Genomic DNA, 20431 nt, shown 5'->3' with positions numbered 1-20431 from the left:
GGCCGTTGCAATCTACAAGGTTTTCTCAAAAAATTCAAATAAGTATATTAAAATTAATCCAGCTTTGATGATGATGATTCATTTGAAAACAAGACACATTACCCGAAAGTGCATTCTAATTTGAACTTTAACTCGGAATGCTAAAGTTGAAATTCTATTGTCGCATATGTGGTCGATAAATCGTACTATGCCTGGAAAAGGGTTAAGTTTGTGTAGTTGTTAGGCATTTTGATACAAAATTGTTTTGTAATTTAGTCTTGGTAATTGTATATTATTTATTTATTTGATTGCAGTATAATACACCTGTTTTCTTGTATCAAGACATAATGTATTGAGAAATGAAAATCAACGTGTGATGTTTAATAATCCTTCATTATTTTATTGCGTGACATTTTAAATAATTTTATGGAATTATTATCAATAAATGAACTGATAGGATGTTTTAACCATTGTATAAATCTGTAAGCATCTGATGATGAAATTAACTTCATTATTCAATAATATTTATTTCCATGTAGTATAATTAGCCAATATTTCTGTATTATACTATCCTTGCAGTGTCAAAGTGTTACGTACGATATGATTGTTAATTTATGAGGGAAATGCAATGCTAATAATGTAGTACTGTTAAGAGATAATAACAGTAAATTGTAAAATGGATTTTTATTACATTTTATGTAACATATATTATGACTATTACTCTACTATAGTACAGTCTTCTTCTGATTCTGACGAAACTTCCACCCATCCTGAAGCACTTTTTTGAGATACAACTTCAGCAGTTTGAGGCACTGACGATACAACTGAAGAAAATAAATAAAATAAGAGTTATAAGTAGACAAGTGTTAATTTTAAGAAAAAATAGTGCCTCCGAGTTTAACAGCGAACTAGATGGCGCTATATGTGTTGTGGCAGGAGGGAGAAACTGCAGCATTCAGGAATTCTCGGTTCCATTCGGCTAAGCAGTGCTCCGAGCAATTATTAGGGTTGGCACAACTTGACGTAGTCCCTTTGCGTGCACAACCACAGAGTCCACAGCACAGACCACCTAGACGCCGCAAACATGCTCAATAGTATGGGGACCGAGCGTGTCAATTTTTTGATGGCTACTATGACGTCACGCAAGCGATTTTGTGATGTGCAACACTATCGCCACGGTGATCCGATTCTAAGGTGTAGGTAATAATAAATCGTCGTTTTTATGATTGATTTTATATCGATTCTTCTATCGAATATAAATCGAGTTTATGGACAAAAAAATCGAAGCGATTCCAGTACAGTCGGTGCTCCCGATTTGAGAAATATACTACAGGGTGACCACTATTTACTACAACCAAAATTCCCTGACTTTTCCCGGTTTTCCAGGCGTTTTTCCCTGGCCATAATCTTAACCATTTGACATTCCTTCCTAGTCATTCGATTTCGAACCGTAATTCTTATTGTGGAGATGCGTTTTTGTTTTAAGTATGATGGCAACTTGTATGTTGCCGCTACGGACTAAAGGGTTAAATGCAATAAATATAAAATATATAATTGGAATACATTTTTGAGTTTTTGCAAAATTATCTGGGGGAGGGGAAAACTTTATACGGGCCTTAATCGTATTAGTAAGTACTAGACTTAAACGTTTTGCGTGTTATGGTACAAAAGCGACAAATTGAAAAACCTCATTTTTTGCAGTCGGTTAAAAATTTTGGGTACCTATAACTGAAACAAAACTACCTAGTCATCAGTTATCATGTTTATTATATATTTGAAAAAATAATAACAAAATCTATTGCAACTTGGTAATCTGTTTTTCCAATAACGCAGCTTCTTTGGCAGCTCCTTCGAGATTTTTTTGCCTTTTTAGTTCTCTGACCATTTCCGCAGTTTTTCTTTTTTCTGCTCCGATTTTCGCCTCTGAACTTAAATTTTTCTTTCTTGTGTAGCTCCTCCAGTGGATCTTTTTTTTTCAATATTTATTTTGTCTATACCTCCGTGGTAGGATATAGCGTCATAAACGCGTCTTTGCGCAATTATAGACTCTTGCGAAAGATTTTCTACTATAATAATATCTCCTTATTGATGGAAAAGCCACGCTCACTATAAGCGTTTTCGTGGGATAACACCATGACCATTTTTATTTTGAAAATTGGTATAAGTAGTTATAAGTTGTGGTCTCCAGATAAACATACTAAAAGTCCTCGAGGGTGGAAGCAGTTTACTGAGCTTTACTTTCACGATTTTTTTCATATTTTTTGATATCGCGGCTATTTCGAAGAGCATTCTTTATAGCGAAGCCCAAGTCGATTTCTTTCGCGTTTATCAGATTAGACTCCTTTTTCAAGTCAATCGAGGTGATATTCGTGGCAGAATCCAATACATCCGCTTTAACAACTCTTTGCATGATTTTTTCAGTGTGACCAAAAGTGATTCGTATAAAAATGGAGCTAGTGGTGCCTCGGATTGAAATAATGTTAAAAATGGCTCCACTTGCACCGCCACCGATTGAAAAAAGGCCTTTAATAATTTGTCTACCAATGCAGCATTTACTACTGTAAAGCTTGCGCTGTCAGGTGCTTGGTTTTCGTTTTTAATTCCCTGCACATATTTTTCAACATTGGGTATAATTTTAGTGGCGCGATAAACAACGTTAAAGTTCTCGAGCCAACGTACTGAGCAAAATTTTAGTGCTGGGAATGTACTCGAGCCTGAAAACCTTGTATAGTCTTCACGTCGCGCGGGGCTATAGTAGAATAGGTAGTATAAAGAAAGTAAAAACGCTACAACCTTTGACATCCCCGCCGGCGGCGATTTCCGAGTAATACAGTGGCACGTGCGCCGCGCGGTCGCATTTACCTATTATTAACCTATTATACGAGTAGTAGATATATAATGTTTAGAGATTGTAAAATTAATAATATGTTTTTTTATTATGTACATACAGAGACAATTTTTATTCCCTGATCTCTGTAAAAGTATAGGGAACACTTCAATAACACAACGAGATCGAGCAATGACTCACTGTATATTTTTAGAGACAGGTAGACCTCACAAATGCAAATCCGCTGCATACCCACATACATAATATGACATCTTCCCTTTTCAAAACAAAACAAAAAAAATTTAGTCGCATTCAGCATGCATATATATATATATATAATTTTTTTTTACATTTTAGATTTCAATTCAATACATTAAAGACTTCTGAAATAAATTTAATTATTTTACAGTGTCTATAACTAATAATAATAGTAGGTAATTGCACAACAATAATGGCACATTGGGTTACAAACTTGATTTTATTTTAATGATATTATAATAAAGAATTTTCCCTAGTAAGTACTACCTCACTTCCAATAGACTGACAGGTATATAGCGACAAAATACAATAAATCTCATTCAATATTAACTGCATTGATAACACAATAAGTGTGTCACTAGGTATTTAAAATATACAATAATGAACTTCGCATATTAAGGATTAATTTTTGTTTTTACACAACAGATTATTCAAAACTCGACCAAGTTGGCAATAAACAAGGTTTACATTGCTATGACTTCAAAATTAACTTGCGTACTTCATAATAAATTATTAATATGTACATATAAAATATAATTGCAGGTTTTGTGTACTACATGGTAATTACTAAAATGTCATTCATGCATAATTTGTTGTATTTATAATAATAACATAGTATAGGTGTTCTATTTTGATTATTTTAGTACATATAAGTTATGTAGGATGCGTTCCATCCTCTGTGGAGCACTGACATGTGTTGTTAGATCCAGTCACCCCATCTATCTGGAGCCCTCACTATCCTGCCGGAACGAGTAACAATATTATTACCATTATTTGGTACAGTGTTGTTTACAAAGCGCGGGGTGGCGCTTGATGACGGGGACGGCATTACGTCATCTAAATCAAAGAGTAGGTCCAAATCAGGCGCGTCATTTCTGTGCGGCGAGTCTCTTATAATATGCCTACGATTTCTTATTATTTCATTACCATTAAGTAACTTAATTTTATAGCTGCGTGGGCCTATAACTTTTGATATTGTTCCAGATGACCAACCTTTTTTATTTGGATCCAATAATACTTTAACTTTATCCGCTACTGATAAAGTAGGCAAGTTTTTGGCGTTACGATCGTAATATTTTTTCTGTATGTGCTTTTTATTAAGTAACTTGTCTTTTACATAATTTTGAATTTTTGGTTTTAGAAGCTCTGGACACATTGGAATTATACTTCTCATCTTTCTACTTTGAAGTAGTTGAGCTGGCGATGCTAAATCATAAGATAAAGGCGTATTTAAATATTCTAGAAGGCCTAACCTGTAATCAGTGCGATTTTCACTTGTTTTAATTATAATATTTTTCACAGTTTGAACTGTCCGTTCTATCTGACCGTTAGACTGTGCATATCTTGGAGACGACATTTTATGTGTGAATTGCCATTCATCAGCAAACTTTTTGAAACTCAAAGACGTGAACTGTGGTCCCCCATCTGACATCACTACACTAGGTATCCCTTGGCGACAAAAGATATCCTTAAGAGATGATATTACGTAATCTGACGTTGTTGACAATAACTTTGTAATTTCTATAAACTTGCTATAATAGTCGACTAACAGTAAATAGTCGACCCCATGTATCTGAAACAAATCCACACCTATCTTCACCCACGGTTCATCTGGAATTTCATGTGGAATCAATTCTTCCTTTTGATTATGTTTCCTATGCGACAGACAGATATTACAATTATTTATTAAATTATCTATGTCATTAGTGATGCACGGCCAAAACATTATTTCTCTCGCTCGTAATTTACATTTTTCCTTGCCCATGTGCCCTATATGTAGTTTTGTTAACATATCCTTTCTTAGGGACCTGGGTATAACTATCCTATCACCTTTCCAAACTAACCCTTGTGCCACAGTTATCTCATCCCTATAAGTCCAATAAGGCCTTAATACGTCTACTAAATCTTTCCTATCATCGGGCCACCCTTTTAAAATACATTTTCTTAACTGCACCAGTTCGTCGTCGGTGTCAGTTTGTTTTTGTAGCGCGACAAACTGGTGGTCGGTGAAGTGGTCGTTGGCGACCACGGCCAGCGCTCGCTCCACAGCACACACCTCGTCGTGCAGCGCCTCGCGGCCAGCATGCTCGACGCTCGCGCTCGGCTCGTATGCGCGCGACAGCGTATCCGCTATATACAGATGTTTACCCGGCTTATATACCAATTTAAAAGTATAACGCTGCAACCGTAATAACATTCTTTGTAGGCGAGATGGCGAGTCTACTATAGGCTTTTTTATTATACTAATTAATGGTTTGTGATCGGTCTCGATCGTAATATCCGATCTTCCATATATGTACGGATAAAATCGCTCACATGCAAACAAACAAGCATACAACTCCTTTTCAATCTGTGCGTAACGTTGCTCCGTTTTAGTTAACGACTTGGAAGCATAGCATACGGGTAGGTTATTTTGCATCAGACAACAGCCAAGGCCACTTTTACTCGCATCTACCGAGATAGTTATAGGCTGATTCATGCTATAATACTGTAACACTGGTCTCTTCATCAAGCATTCTTTTAGATCACTAAAACATTTACTCTGCGACTCATCCCAATGCCATTCAACTTCCTTTTTTAATAACTCTCTTAATGGTTGAGTCTTATCTGATAAATTTGGTATGAACGTTCCTACGTACGTAATAAGCCCTAAAAATCGTTCAATATCCTTCCTATTTGTAGGTGTAGGCATATTTTTTATTGCTGTTATGTGCGAGTCATCCGGGCTCAGACCGTCCTTTGTTATGCGATGTCCTAAGTACTTTATCTCTTCCAAACCAAACCGACATTTATTTCTATTAAGTTTAAGGTTCACTTTCACACACCTCTCCAACACATTTTTCAACCGCTGATCATGCTCCTCCTTGGTACGGCCATACACCAATAAATCATCTATGTACATACATACCCCTTCAATATCATCAAAATTTTCATATATCTTTTTGTGAAACACTTCAGACGCAGAACAGATTCCATATGGCATTCGTAAAAACTTATACCTTCCAAACGGCGTATTAAATGTACAATACCTACTAGTCTCGTCTAGCCGCACCTGCCAGAAACCTGAGCTCGCGTCAAGGGTACTAAAGTACCGCGCGCCTGACAAATTGGACACAATCTCATCGATGGTGGGAAGTCGAAAGTGTTCTCGCTTTATAGCATTATTTAGCTCTTTAGGATCCAAACAAATACGCAAATCTCCGTTAGATTTTTTAACTACCGTTATACTACTAACCCAGTCCGAAGGACCCTCAACTTTAGCAATTATACCCTGAGCTTCCATCTCTAACAACTTATTTTTGACCGCATCCTTTATCGCAAATGGTAATTTCCTCGGTGCATGAATTACCGGTACCGCATCTGATTTTAATTGAATTTTATACTCGCCAGGAAGACAACCTATGCCATGAAAAACATCACTGAATTTCTTTATAAAATCCGGATCATTATCATTAGACTGCTCCACAGACATAACTCGCCTGACCAAATTTAACTCTTTACACGCATACCGTCCCAGTATCGGCGCGGAATTTAAATCAACAATTTTAAACTCTAATACATATAAATTATTTTTGTATCTGACTCGCAAGAAAATCTTTCCTATGACATTAAGACCAGCACCAGAATATTCAGTAAGTCTTGTATTTGTTTTTGACAAATCCTTACTCGAAATACCTAATTTTGTCAGATAACGTTTAGGGAGTATGTTAACCTCTGCTCCCGTATCTAATTTAAAACACACAGGTACATTATTTATTTTTAATTCCGTGTTCCACTCCTCACAACAGTCACAACATCGGTTTTTAATATTATTTACCTGGTCCTCAGACTCTTCCACCATGTACACCCTGCACATCCTGGCAAAATGATTTGGTCTGGAACATTTCATGCAGCTTCTGCCATACGCCGGACAATCGTACTTTTTGTGCACGCCGCCGCACTGACCGCACCGCCCTCCGCGATATGCGTACGGCGCGCGGTGCTGAGCGCCGGCCGGGCCTGCCGCGCCCGGCGCGCCACTGCGCCCCGCGCCATGCGCCCATCCGCGCCCGCGCCATCCTCGTCCGGAACTCATACCACGACTCGATTTTGCTTCGTCTTTCGCACCTGACCGATTCAACTCGTACACTTCTTTGTTAGCTACCGCACACACTTCGTTACCTTTTGTCTCACTAGTACACTCGCGTTTAATGTCCTCCGAATACATTTTCGACACTATAGCAGCCCGACATATTTCTAACGCTTTATTTAGCGTTAGGTCGTCTTCGCGTAACAGTCGCTCTCTAATCGCTGCGCTCACGATTCCACATACGAGTCTATCCTTTATTAATCCGTCGTTTAAGTTACCAAACTCGCACGACTGAGCCAACTTTCTCAACTCAAAAACGTATTGGTCTATGGACTCGTGTTCACCTTGTTGACGAGTAAAAAACCGATGACGCTCGACCGTTACATTTTTTTTCGCTTTAAAATGATTATCGACTTGACCTATTAGAGCCGCTAATGTTGTACATTTCGTCGTACTTTGTTCTATTATCTCACGGCACTGTTCCCCTACGACGTGTAAAAAAATGTTCATTTGTATTTCTTCTGTTTTCTTATTAAGTTCGCATGCCTTAACGTATATTTGAAAACCATTCTTCCACTTCTCCCAAGATTCACACAAACTGCCAAACGCCATATTGGTTACATTTTCCTCAAACTTAAACGGCAAAGGGGGAGTAAGAACCGATTCCATCTTGTTTTTTTTTTTCCAAATTTTCTTACTATCTTCACTTTCTTGTCTTCTGCTTTTTAAATTATGCACTTTTTATCACTTTAACCGGCTGCGCCATGTAAAAGTATAGGGAACACTTCAATAACACAACGAGATCGAGCAATGACTCACTGTATATTTTTAGAGACAGGTAGACCTCACAAATGCAAATCCGCTGCATACCCACATACATAATATGACAATCTCCATTAAATTTCCCTGACAATTCCCTGACTTTTCACTAACACATAAATAATTGTGTTAGTTAGTGATTTTAGTTTACTGAATCACTAACTAACACATAATTATTTATTAATTGTTGAGCCATTTAAGGGTCAAGCTCTTAATTTGGTTGTCAATACTAACCCCCTTATTCATAAATGTCTACTAAAGTTGACAAGCCGCTAATAATCGTTTGTCCCTTTCCATCATACCAATATGTCGGAAAGGGACAAACTATTATTAGCGGCTTGTCAACTTTAGTAGACGTTTATGAATAAGGGGGTAAAGGTATATGTCTAATGTAAAGTAAACCCTAAATAGCTTGACAATCAACCAGCAGGGGTTTGAACCAGCGACCTCAGAATTGCAAGTCGCACGCTTTTACCGCTAGGCCACCAGCGCACTCATGGGACAGAATAACAGCAAGAAATAGTTGATACACCCACCATCATATTTGCTGGGTTCCACTTCCTCCACGCCGTCGCTCTCCATGTCCTCCATGTCGTCGTCTTGCGGCGGAACGTCGTCCACGTTGTAATGCTTAAGACGAATGCTCACGTCGCGTCTGCTTAGAGACAGCACGTGCTCGTTGGTTATTATGTCTGAGAAGTTTATCTTCACTCGTTTTTGTCTGAAAGTAGAGAAATGAAAAAGTTAGAGGAAATTATGTAGGTCCTAGTTTTGACGTGCCCAGTAAGGTAAGCTAAAAACAAAACAAGCAGTAAGGTAGGTTAGGTTAGCTGAATAGGTTTTATTGGATTCTAGCTGTTGCTCACGACTTCGTCCACGTGGATTTATTTTCCAAAACACACTTCCAATCTCTTTTTAACACTAAAATTATTCTTCGTACTTTGTAACATTTTCTCTTCATACTAATTTCAAGTCCCTCCAAAAATCGTTCCCATTACAAACTTTCAACCCTTTTTAACCCTAAGAGGGGATGAATTTTCAAAAACGCTGAAATTACTTTTTTCTTATTTTATGGAAATGTCTTATTACGAAGTTTCAATTTTCTAGCTTAAAATAAAACTTATTCCCCATACAAACTTTCATCCCCTTTAGGGAATGAATTTCCAAAAACGTTGAAATCGCTATTCTTCTATTTTATTATAATACCTTTTCACGAAGTTTCAACTTCCTAGCTTAAAATAAAACTTGAACGCGATACCCCTCGAAAACTTCAACCCCTTTTTAACCTCCTTAGGGGTTGAATTTGTCAGAATCTCTTCTTATATCTTCTTATACAAGGTGCCCGTGAGCATTGCGAGAGATTTTAACGGTGCATTCCTGATGGCAACAGAAGCAAAAAATGTTATATGAGGTTTGTGAAATTGGACAAAAAAACTTTTTTTTTGTTTTTTTTTTCCCTTTTTTTGAACACTCCTGTACATAAAACGTAATTTTTATTGATAAATACATAACCTAAAATTAACTAAAAAGTTTTTTTTTTATTTGGGGGTAACCTCTCGAATACATTTTTTTAATTTTTCGATGTCAATCAATAGGTATGTCCAGATTAGACCTCACAGTGGCAATACCGCAGTCAAAAATGTGTTTTGTACCGACTAATGGCGAAAGAATGATTTCGAAAAACATTTAATTATCTCTAAAACTAATCCTGACAATTTTATATGACATTTTAGTTTCTATAAATATTACCAGGCATGCTTAGTTAAAATGTCTCGCAATGCTCACGGGCACCTTGTATAGTATGACAGATAAGACTTTTACTAACCGATTTAACAATTAAAATTTGATTAATATGAAAGTTTCTTTTTTCCTCGCAAGTGTGTTGAAAAACGTCGTATGAAACGCATGTGCTATGGTCATTATATGAATTATGAAGCCAAAGTAGTACCTCTTTGTGTCATCACTAACAATACAGGTCTTGATCATATCAACAACATCTTTACTCCTAGTGGCTGCGCTCAAGATGGCTTTGTGTACCAAGTTGGGGTTGTAGATAGCGGCGCCTGTCAGATCTAGTAAGCAGAGTTCCTTGTACTGGTTCATGCCGATAACTAAAAGGCCACCGCCGGTGTTGATGCCCTCGTCTGTACTGCTTGTGCATACTGACTCTTCTATTAAACTGGGGTCTGAAATGAGTATGCTGAAAGAGGAAAATGGGTCTTTAAACAATACAATCTCAATAAGTTTTATGTACTATTTTTATATACTTAGGTATCGTTCGTCATTATTTTGACGTAATTTGCATCCGTCAGCCGCCCATTCTCATTAGTCTTATTACCTACCTACTTATAAGAACCGTGCAGGTTGGAGGGTCTGCTACCATATGACTTAATGGCAAACTTAAACTTGTCATTGAAACTTCACGTCACGTCTATGAAACCGGTACCCCTTTTAGTTTACGCACGCACCTTTGTGAGGATTCCTAAATCGTAAACTTAAATATTGTCTTCTCTTACCGCGATAGTTGAAATAAAATATGTAAACGGATTATATCGAAAATTGTTTTTTAAATGTCACGCCAATAAACAGAAGGCTCCGAAGCACCTATGCTGTTTCTTATTCTTACAGCAGTAGCAAGCACTACCTATAGGGTCCACACATTGTGTTAATCACTGTCCACGGGAGTGAGCTTTTATTATGACTGTTAGTGTTTCTGGGCATTTTCCGCAAGTCTACAACCATTGTGCCTACTTTGCGTGAAACGAGGTAGCGGTACTCTAACCACCCCAGCTCCTCCACGAAGCCTAGCAATGTTTTCAGGTTGCTAACTGCCTCTTTTAGTGTACCTGTTTGCAGTCTAGAAGAATGATTTTTGTTGTTTCCTCTTCTTCCATGCACCCTCTGTACATAGGGCTATCTGTTATTATGACTGTTCTATCCTCTCAAGAATGTATTAGCTAGTTTTGAAATTATGCTAATTTCCTTCCAAGAATTTCGCTAAGTTTATAAAGGAATAGGAACGGCAACGCACAAGTGACATGATGTGACATGCGTTCACTTGGGCATCCCTAGATTAAAAACAATACAATAAATTTTTAGGGTACTCATGTAATAATGCACATTTACTGGTTCGTGAATTATTGACGTTGACTACGTTTTTTTTTTTTTATGGTAGAGGAGGCAAACGAGCAGACGGATCACCTGATGGTAAGCGATTACCGCCGCCCATGGACACCTGCAACACCAGAGGGGTTGTAAGTGCGTTGCCGGCCTTTGAGATGGGAGTACGCTCTTTTCTTGAAAGTTTGAAGGTCGTATCGGTCCGGAAATACCGCAGGCGACAGTTCATTCCACAGTTTAGCAGTGCGAGGCAGAAAGTTCCTGGAAAAACGCACAGTTGAGGACTGCCAACCATCTAAGTGGTGAGGATGGAAATGTTGTCGCGTAGGGCGATGGCGAAAAGAAGCGGCAGGGATTAATCCGAACAATTCCTCGGAGCACTCCCCGTTGTACATGCGATAGAAAATGCAGAGCGAGGCCACATCTTTACGCAGCGCCAAGGAGTCAAGCCGATCCGAAATACACTGGCAGTCGACAATTCGAGTCGCTCTTCGTTGGATGCGGTCCAGAGGGAGAAGCTGGTACTGGGGTGCCCCTGCCCATAGATGAGAACAGTATTCCATGTGCGGGCGCACCTGCGCCTTATAAAGCTGTAGGCGTTGGGCCGGTGTGAAATACTGTCTCGATCTGTTGAGCACACCGAGCTTTTTTGAGACTAATTTAGCCTTACCCTCTAGATGGCCGCGGAACTGGACTTCACTCGAGATGCCGACGCCAAGGATTCCGATACCGGGTGTGGCAATCAGGGGAGTGCTCTCAAAACGAGGTGATACGACAAACTCTAACTTTTTTGCGGTAAACGCGCAAACTTGTGTCTTGGTAGGGTTGAAACGGACTAAGTTAAGTCGACCCCATTCAGAGACTTCGTTTAGGGAAGTCTCAATTTCAGACACAAGTTTGTTCCGGCTCTCTATGACGTTTTCCCGAGAGATATTGGTGCGGCCGGTGTAAGACGCATCACCCGTACTATCATCAGCATAACAATGAATGCCGCTGATTTGCAGCATGTCATTGATATGAAGAAGGAATAGGGTGGGTGATAGCACACAGCCTTGAGGGACACCAGCATTCACAGACATGGAGTCTGAGCATATACCGTCAACTACGACCTTTATGCTTCTGTCTGCTAGAAAGCTCCTGACCCATACACATAATCTCTCGGGAAGCCCATAAGATGGTAGCTTCGAAAGAAGTGCTTTATGCCAAACGCGATCGAAGGCCTTCGCTATATCCAAACTAACAGCCAATGCTTCACCCTTTGTCTCGATCGCCTGTGCCCAACGATGTGTCAGGTAAACTAGAAGATCACCAGCCGAGCGACCTCTACGGAATCCGTATTGTCGGTCACTAAGCAACTGGTGGTCCTCCAGGTACCGAAGGAGCTGGCAGTTGATAATGGACTCCATTATCTTCGAGAAAAGGGAGGTTATAGCTATTGGCCTGTAGTTGGATGGATTTGAGCGGTCGCCTTTTTTAGGGATCGGGTGTACCAAAGCTGACTTCCACGAGGTTGGGACTACGCCAGAAGAGTAAGAGAGCCGAAAAAGACGCGTTAAGACCGGTGCCAACTCAGGAGCACATATCTTCAGCACAATCGGAGGGATTTTTTTTTATACTACGTCGGTGGCAAACAACCATACGGCCTGCCTGATGGTAAGCAGTCGATTCCGTCGGGCCCACTCGACTTATGAGATTTGGTTGGATTTCCTCTACTATTCTACTACGGAATCATCATATTGAATGTTAGGGCTATAATTAGATATTATGACAGCAGGCGGATCCACACAGAGCAAGCATACGCGCGAGGCAATTTCTTCACGCTCAAACCGGCACATCTACACTGGCCGTATTGTACGTGACGAAATTGCCTCGCGCGTACGCTCGGTCAGTATGGACCCGCCTAATTATACATAATATTCATTGTCACAAATTCTGTAAGCCTAGCCTAGCTGATGAGCATGTTCCTATGCCCTAAACCCAGCACAATTTAACTAGTACCTACGTATATTGCGAGTACAGGCCTTATAATTAGTATTTAATCAGTTCATTGAAGAAGCCCCTAATAGTTACCTACTGAAGGCCACTGATAAGGACCTTAACCCTATAACAGAAATCAATACTTACTCATTACTAAATATAGCGAAAGTCAGGCATACTGGATAGTGATATAGCACAGTGGGAATGGGATCCTTTTCTGCCATAGTGTGTATAGTTACAGCATCGCCGTTGCGAGTGACGTCAGGTCTCTTGAAATGAGCGAGTGCTGTGAGCGCTGCTATACTGGCACATTCAATGAGGTTGCCAGCGTGGTTTAGGACTTTTATGTCTACACGTAGTGACCATACCTGAAATGTTTATGGGAGAGTATTTAGAGAAGTATAGGTAACGACAGGAGAATGTAATGCACTATACAAAATAATACGGAAGAAAGTTGGAGGGCTTTGTCCCACAGTCCATCTAACACTTCAAACTTCAACATTTATTCAGCAAATAGACCACTTTTACACGTCAACATGGAAATTAGTAAATTTAGAAATTTACATAGGTACCTACAATACAAGCAAAAAAAACACATCCACACTTATAAAATACAACTAACTGAAAATATCAATTCAACCTAAAGTATTTTAATAATTACTTAAAACTAAATAGTTCCTACATAACCTATGTAATTCATCATGTCCCGCGCGAAAGACATTAATTAATCAACATTGTAACATCCTTTTTACTTGTGCTCATTTTAATATAGAACAACTCTACTATATTTAAACTTTTCCACAAAGAGCCATAAATAATCCTAATGTCTACTTTGGGACCTTTCCATACCATGATCAAGTCTCGTAACGATACGTCTATGCGTGCCTTCGTTCATGGAGAATCTTGATTCATATAAATTGTAGAGTTCACACAACAGCATTATCAGTATCATATTTTAAACTTCTGCACTGTATAAACCAAGTCTCGTAACGATACGTCTAAGCGTGCCTTCGTTAATAGAGTATCCTGATCTATGCAAATTCAGAATTTACGTAACAACATCATCAGTGTCATTTTTACCGGGACGTTCCGAATATTCTATCAATCTTATCATTATTTACTCGACCAAATTATTAATTCTGTATCTTCTTGCGTCCCTTTCATGATATCTACTACTCTAGGCTGGGTAAGCTCCAAAGACGTAGTATCATAGTGTCGTGTCCAGTTTATTTGTTTAAGTATAATCCGTTAGAATCCTCAACCAGTAATCCTTATCTATATATAATCCGTAAAAAACGAAAACTTGATAATTCCCTTCTAAACAAGTTACATCTATGTGATAACTAGTATTATAATACCAAATATTTACATAATCTTCGTTAGACACGAAAAAAAAAAAACAAATTCATCACATACATATGTCATCCACCTAAATCACGTCCTGACTAACATTGACATTACACTATCCGTCTAACGTACAGAAACTACATGATTTCTGCCTACTCGCGAAAAAACCCGTCCTCGACCTTGCTGACTCGCACTAATCGCACCGCGATTATAGTTTGAGTGTGCAGAAACAAATTCGATACAATCATTTTTAGAATGCAAAGAAAGAGGCATCTCTAAATAAACATCGGTAATTTTCGATACTCGTACCGTATCCGACCTTAATAAATTAAAAATCCCCGATTTGCTAATCGCCGAGAATATCCGCTCACCTCAACATCAAAATCCACAGCTGCAACTTCTTTTCCTTACAATATTGCTCTACTAAGGACTCCAACTTTTAACACTTGGCCCCCCTAATAACTTATCTAGACTACTCATTAAACAAAATAAACACATATATAACACATGAATATTAAAAAAAAAAAACTAATCATAAACATATCACCTAAACATTTTCACGAAGAATCGCTACCTATCCGTACCGCTTGACACTCCAGCACCCGGCAGCAATGCGTAACCAGACGCGTAGCCGACGACATCCCGGACCTCCGACAAATCCAAACCCGCCGAAGCCAATGAAGCAATACTGATACTGGCAGCGGTTACCATAACATTTTCCTTCGTTTATCATTATGATCTCATTCTCCGTTTCAGACCACCCATCTTGGTACGTTGATTACCCAAATTAACAAAACAATAAATCACTGGGTAAGCTCGACGCCACCAACTCGTCCTCAAAGTCCTCTTCATTGTCGTCGTCCATGATGATTTTATATCCGCAGTATCCTCACACAGAATTCGTGTCTACGGTCGCCATGTAATAGGCAGAGCGCCGGGGTGGAGGGGTTGAATCACTTAACACAGTATACAGGTTAACAGATGTATTGTCTCTCAGCTTGACCACTTGAATCCCCAGATACTTAATATTCCATCATTATATATAATTATTGTACGTGACAGAAGAGGAAATCCCTTATCGAGTGGAGGCGCAAGATCTATATTAAATGTGCTGATCACTCAATATGCACTGACGTGCCAATATGAGTGTCTGCCTATCGCAGCACTATACAAAATAATACGGAAGAAAGTTGGAGGGCTTTGTCCCACAGTCCATCTAACACTTCAAACTTCAACATTTATTCAGCAAATAGACCACTTTTACACGTCAACATGGAAATTAGTAAATTTAGAAATTTACATAGGTACCTACAATACAAGCAAAAAAAACACATCCACACTTATAAAATACAACTAACTGAAAATATCAATTCAACCTAAAGTATTTTAATAATTACTTAGAGATTAGAGATGTATTAAGTCTCTTAATGTCGAATCACAAAAAAAAAACTATAATAATAATACTAAAAACACAAACTAAACACATACCTACAAAAAAGAAACTAAAATTATTAGAGGTGTAAATGTCTCTAAGTGTCAGAACTAAAAAATTCTATAGTTTATGAAATTAAATTTGACGACCGGTCTGGCCTAGTGACCCTGCCTACGAAGCCGATGGTCCTGGGTTCAAATCCTGGTAAGGGCATTTATTCGTGTGATGAGCATGGATATTTGTTCCTGAGTCATGGGTGTTTTCTATGTATTTAAGTATTTATAAATATTTATACATATATTATATATATCGTTGTCTAAGTACCCTCAACTCAAGCCTTATTGAGCTTACTGTGGGACTTAGTCAATTTGTGTAATAATGTCCTATAATATTTATTATTTTATTTATTTATTTTTATCCTTAGAGACAAGGACCGGAAAACCCCTCTTTACGCTTAACCCTATCAATACTGTTACCTGGTTGTACTGGTAAAGTTTATTGAAAGGTTAACCTTTAACTGAGTTTATCTCAAAACCCCATCGGGTTTTTGTTGAGTTTTTATTCAGTTATCTAACCTTTATTATTGGTTGCTTATTGTTTTGCTACATTTAAAGTAGCTTTCTATACAGGCGTATTACTGATGCATTAACTCAAAATTTGCAATATTATTGCCATTCGAGTAATACAATATTAGACTCTAATTTTAAACCGCCTTAAAAAAAGGAGGTTATCAGTTTGACCCGTAAGTTTGTTCACGATTATCTCGCGTTTTGGGTGGGGGTGGGTGAGTGCGAGTGGGGGTGGGAGTGGGAGTGAGAGTGGAGTGGAGTGAAAGTAAGGTCTATCATTTACATGCCTTTACTCGTATCTTGTCGAGTCTGTTGAGAGTTAACTTTTTCTTCACACATCTAAACCAAGTATGAACTCTAAAATAGTAAAATAATAATCTGTCTAGCCAAAAAATATGAGCTAAATAAGAGCATGATATTACTAAAAAAGTAAAAAAATCGGAATTAGGTTAGAATGTTGTATACTTACAACACCCTTTCTTTGAAAAGTCTAAACTAGAATTGCCCTGAAATTAACAAAAACAATAGGAACACACAGGTATAAAGATACACAAAGGAAAGCCCCGCGTTGCGGCTGCGCTCCAAACAATACTATAATCGCTCAATAATATTTTCAATTTTAGCCTAAGGAATCAAAGTGCAGTATTGTTTGAATTGACAAGAACGACGTTACCGGCAAAAAAACTTGTTTGAGGTAGAGGCATCAGAGACAGCTCATGCCAACTACGATTATTGAATAATAAGTTGAATTTAAGCGTGCGTAAAGATTGCAATCGTTTGAACTGGTCCATAACCCTGTTTTTAGTTAACTGAATAGACTGGGTTTTTATTTCGGTTACCGGCAACACAAGTTAACTCGATCTGATACGGTTACCGAATCAACAATTAACCTTATCAGAAGGTTACCGATATGGTTGGGGTTTTTATAACCACTTCTAAAATAACCCTATGAAAAACCCCGGTTAAGGTAACCGGTTCCGGTCCCTGCTTAGAGATGTATAGCGTCTCCAAGAGTCAAAATCCTGTGCAATTAAAAAATTCGTTAAAAGGAAAGAAACATACGAGAACCAAATGAGGTGTCTCATTGTAGTTAGTTAGTTATGCTGGGCATATTCTGCAAATCGACAACCATTTTGCCTATTTTGTGTGAAAATGAGTCTCACTGTAGTTATACTTACTTTAAAAAGTATTATAGCCCGTGTCGGCTTAAACATATCAGTCTCCACAACTAAAAAACCTCAGCAAGGAGAGTAGGTACATATTTAATATTACCAGTTTTTTTTTGTAACAATCAAAAAACATGCTCACTTAAGTTTGCTTACATAATATACCGTTAAACATACGGTCGAAACGTTCAACTACCACCACGCACAGGTATCTTACCAATGCTATGTGTAAAGAGAATAAGTTCCTTGGATTCTTTTTGACAACACAGTGCCATGTAGATAACCTATGTTATGATAACAGTTTTGAATGATTCACGGTTAAAATTGGATGGTGCATGGTTTGCGTCAAGGAAACTAAAGCCACTTATCTTTATACTATGCGCATGATGAAAAATTGCTTATTAGAATAATTATTTCGATGAAAAAGTATTTTAATAATGCCCAACTCTGACTGTAATGACGATCCCAAAATGTTTACATCAATTTCATATCAATAAAATCATTGAATGATACATTTTCTTAATATATGATGATCCTCATTGGGAGAGACAATTCATTGATTTTATATTTTTTATTATGTTATAAATACGTCTCACTGCTGGCAACACTGATGTACGAAATATCATTTGATATTTACCAGTCACTTTTCGGTGAAGGAAAACATCGTGAGGAAACCAGACTAATCCTAACAAGGCCTAGTTTTACCCTGTGGGTTGGAAGGTCACATGGCAGTCACTTTCGTAAAAACTAGTGCCTACGCCAAATCTTGGGATTAGTTGTCAAGCGGAACCCAGGCTCCCATGAGCCCAGGCAATATGCCGGGACAACGCTAGGAAGAAGAAGACGTCCCACTGCTGGGCACAGGCCTCCTCTCATGCGCGAGAGGGTTGGGCTATAGTCCCCACGTTGGCCCAATATGGGTTGGGGAATTCACATACAGCTTTGAATTTTTTCGAAGATTTATACAAGTTTCCTCAGAATGTTTTCCTTTACCGAAAAGCTAGTGGTGAATATCAAATGATATTCTCTACATAAGTTCCGAAAAACTCATTGGTACGAGCCAGGATTTGAACCTGCGACCTCAGGATTGAAAGTCTGATGTCATTATTATGTTATGTTTGGATGATCATGATGAAAAGAGAAACATTGGTGCAAATGTATAGTACAATATTTATCATGGAATAAAGAAATTTCAATGTATTTATTTGTAATTACCTAAGTTTAAATTGATGGCATTGCAATAAGATTCCACATTGTGTAGATCAATATAACAATTACGGTCAGATTTTAACCTTTTGAACGCCAGACGGCGAAGGAATATGCCGTGCCCCCGACGCAGGCGATCACAATTATTTGAATGAAATGGAACTTTACGGAGTCCCGCATTAGTCCCCATTGCATTGGCAAAACTGTCGGCTGTAGCCGTCGTTGGTGTCCTTGGCAAGTCTTTCAGATGTCGGCCATAGCCGACGGTGGCGGTTAAAAGGTTAATATATTGTTCTCTCTTTTTTTAATAACATCATAACATCACTAAAACATAAAGCAAATAATGTAATGGTAATATTGTTAAAAGTTACCTTTTCTTCTGCAACAATACAAAGTGTTTCCAAATCAATACATTTTGAGTCCTTATAGCATTTCTCAAGCAGTCTATTTAGATACACAGACAGGTCTGTCTGGCGGTTTGCTTCAAACTGAGGGGCGGCCATGGGGCTCAACTCCACATTTATGTACAAAATACCCTCATTTGGTCTTGTGGCCTTAGGCTGGACAACTTCACAAGAAACTTGCGCTAGAACTCTAAAATAAATAAAACAACCTATGAATATAAAAAGTGATAAGTGGTTAAAATAATATAGAAGATGTTGCATTTATATATCATTTACAATTTGCTCATGCTCATATTGCTGCTACTGGTCTCCAAGGATCATTTTGAGGTATGATGAGGGCAGTGAGTGTTTAAAGATTTAGCTCACCATTCTTCTGTGGATTGTCTCTCATCTAAGATTCAACCACAAAACGACTGTCCTACACATAAGCAAAGTTTAACAGTTAAAGTACTAGCTATTTGTAGAGCTTACTTTGTCTCGCCCAGAGATACAATACAACTACCGTATTGAGAACCAAATGCTATATCCACATATCTACTTTCATTATAACTTCTTCCATCGAGACGCTGTAAAAAATAAGTATATTAGTTTTAAAAGTTTATAATTGAGAAACTAGTAGCCAGTTTCTATGGTTTTGTAGATAACTTACATGTCCTTCTGAAATAATTCTTTGTAAAAAGCTCTTTTCACAGTTAGACAAAAAAGATTCCCTCATTTTGAAAAATGTTATACAGAAACTAATAAAGTTTGTTTTTGGTTTAAGTAGTATTTCACGAAATATAACCTCTTCTCTAAGCACTAAGAAGTTTGGTTAGTTTGGTTGGTATGTCAACAGTGTCAACACTGTCAACTTGACATTGTTGTTTTTGTTTAATTGCATTGCGTGCTCCCGGCGCCTTCGTATTCAGCCAAATATGTGAACGAAACGGAAGTAGATGAAACGGATACGTCGAAATTATTAGTTCGTTTTTTGAGCATTAGAAAGCGACCTTGAGGTGCTTTTAAAAAAAAGAACACTTTTCTCAAACATGCAACTAAATATTGATGTTATGTTCCTTATAATAGGAGGCAAAGTATGACAAGAGATCGTTAATGGAATTTCATACAAATCTTGCAGGCCTAGGCCGGAAAAGTCCTCTTTTTTAATTTCCATTCCACATAAATTTGTGGCACAGGCATCATGACATTCTGCCACTATGCGTATTTAAAAAAAAAGATTTGGTATGTACTTAGTGCAGTTTTATTTACATAATAAATC

At 38.1% G+C, this 20431-nt stretch overlaps 2 protein-coding genes across 2 annotated transcripts; both read right to left on the bottom strand.

Moving 5' to 3' along the window:
- Positions 1-353: 353 nt before the first annotated feature.
- Positions 354-19976, bottom strand: LOC133517185 (exosome complex component RRP45). The gene is made up of 7 exons (XM_061850385.1): positions 19823-19976; positions 19645-19739; positions 19141-19363; positions 13197-13417; positions 9901-10152; positions 8489-8673; positions 354-803 (listed from the first exon to the last, which is right to left on the bottom strand). The coding sequence occupies exons 1-7, from the start codon at positions 19886-19888 to the stop codon at positions 697-699; spliced, it is 1149 nt and encodes a 382-aa protein (XP_061706369.1). The 5' UTR covers positions 19889-19976; the 3' UTR covers positions 354-696.
- LOC133517183 (uncharacterized protein K02A2.6-like) lies at positions 3690-7976 on the bottom strand. The gene has a single exon (XM_061850382.1). The coding sequence runs from the start codon at positions 7800-7802 to the stop codon at positions 3765-3767; it is 4038 nt and encodes a 1345-aa protein (XP_061706366.1). The 5' UTR covers positions 7803-7976; the 3' UTR covers positions 3690-3764.
- Positions 19977-20431: the final 455 nt, after the last annotated feature.

Source organism: Cydia pomonella, chromosome 4, assembly GCF_033807575.1.
Source record: "Cydia pomonella isolate Wapato2018A chromosome 4, ilCydPomo1, whole genome shotgun sequence".
NCBI lineage: Eukaryota > Metazoa > Arthropoda > Insecta > Lepidoptera > Tortricidae > Cydia > Cydia pomonella.
This window is presented reverse-complemented; position numbering and strand designations above follow the sequence as displayed.

Excerpts from the sequence above, each read along its gene's own strand:
- LOC133517185 (XM_061850385.1), bottom strand. The coding sequence starts at position 19,888 with ATGAGGGAATCTTTTTTGTCTAACTGTGAAAAGAGCTTTTTACAAAGA. Across the intron at positions 19,364-19,644 it reads GTATCTCTGGGCGAGACAAA|AGTTCTAGCGCAAGTTTCTT; the intron begins GTAAGCTCTACA and ends TATTTATTTTAG. Across the intron at positions 10,153-13,196 it reads TTCGCTATATTTAGTAATGA|CATACTCATTTCAGACCCCA; the intron begins GTAAGTATTGAT and ends TTCCTCTTTCAG.
- LOC133517183 (XM_061850382.1), bottom strand. The coding sequence starts at position 7,802 with ATGGAATCGGTTCTTACTCCCCCTTTGCCGTTTAAGTTTGAGGAAAAT.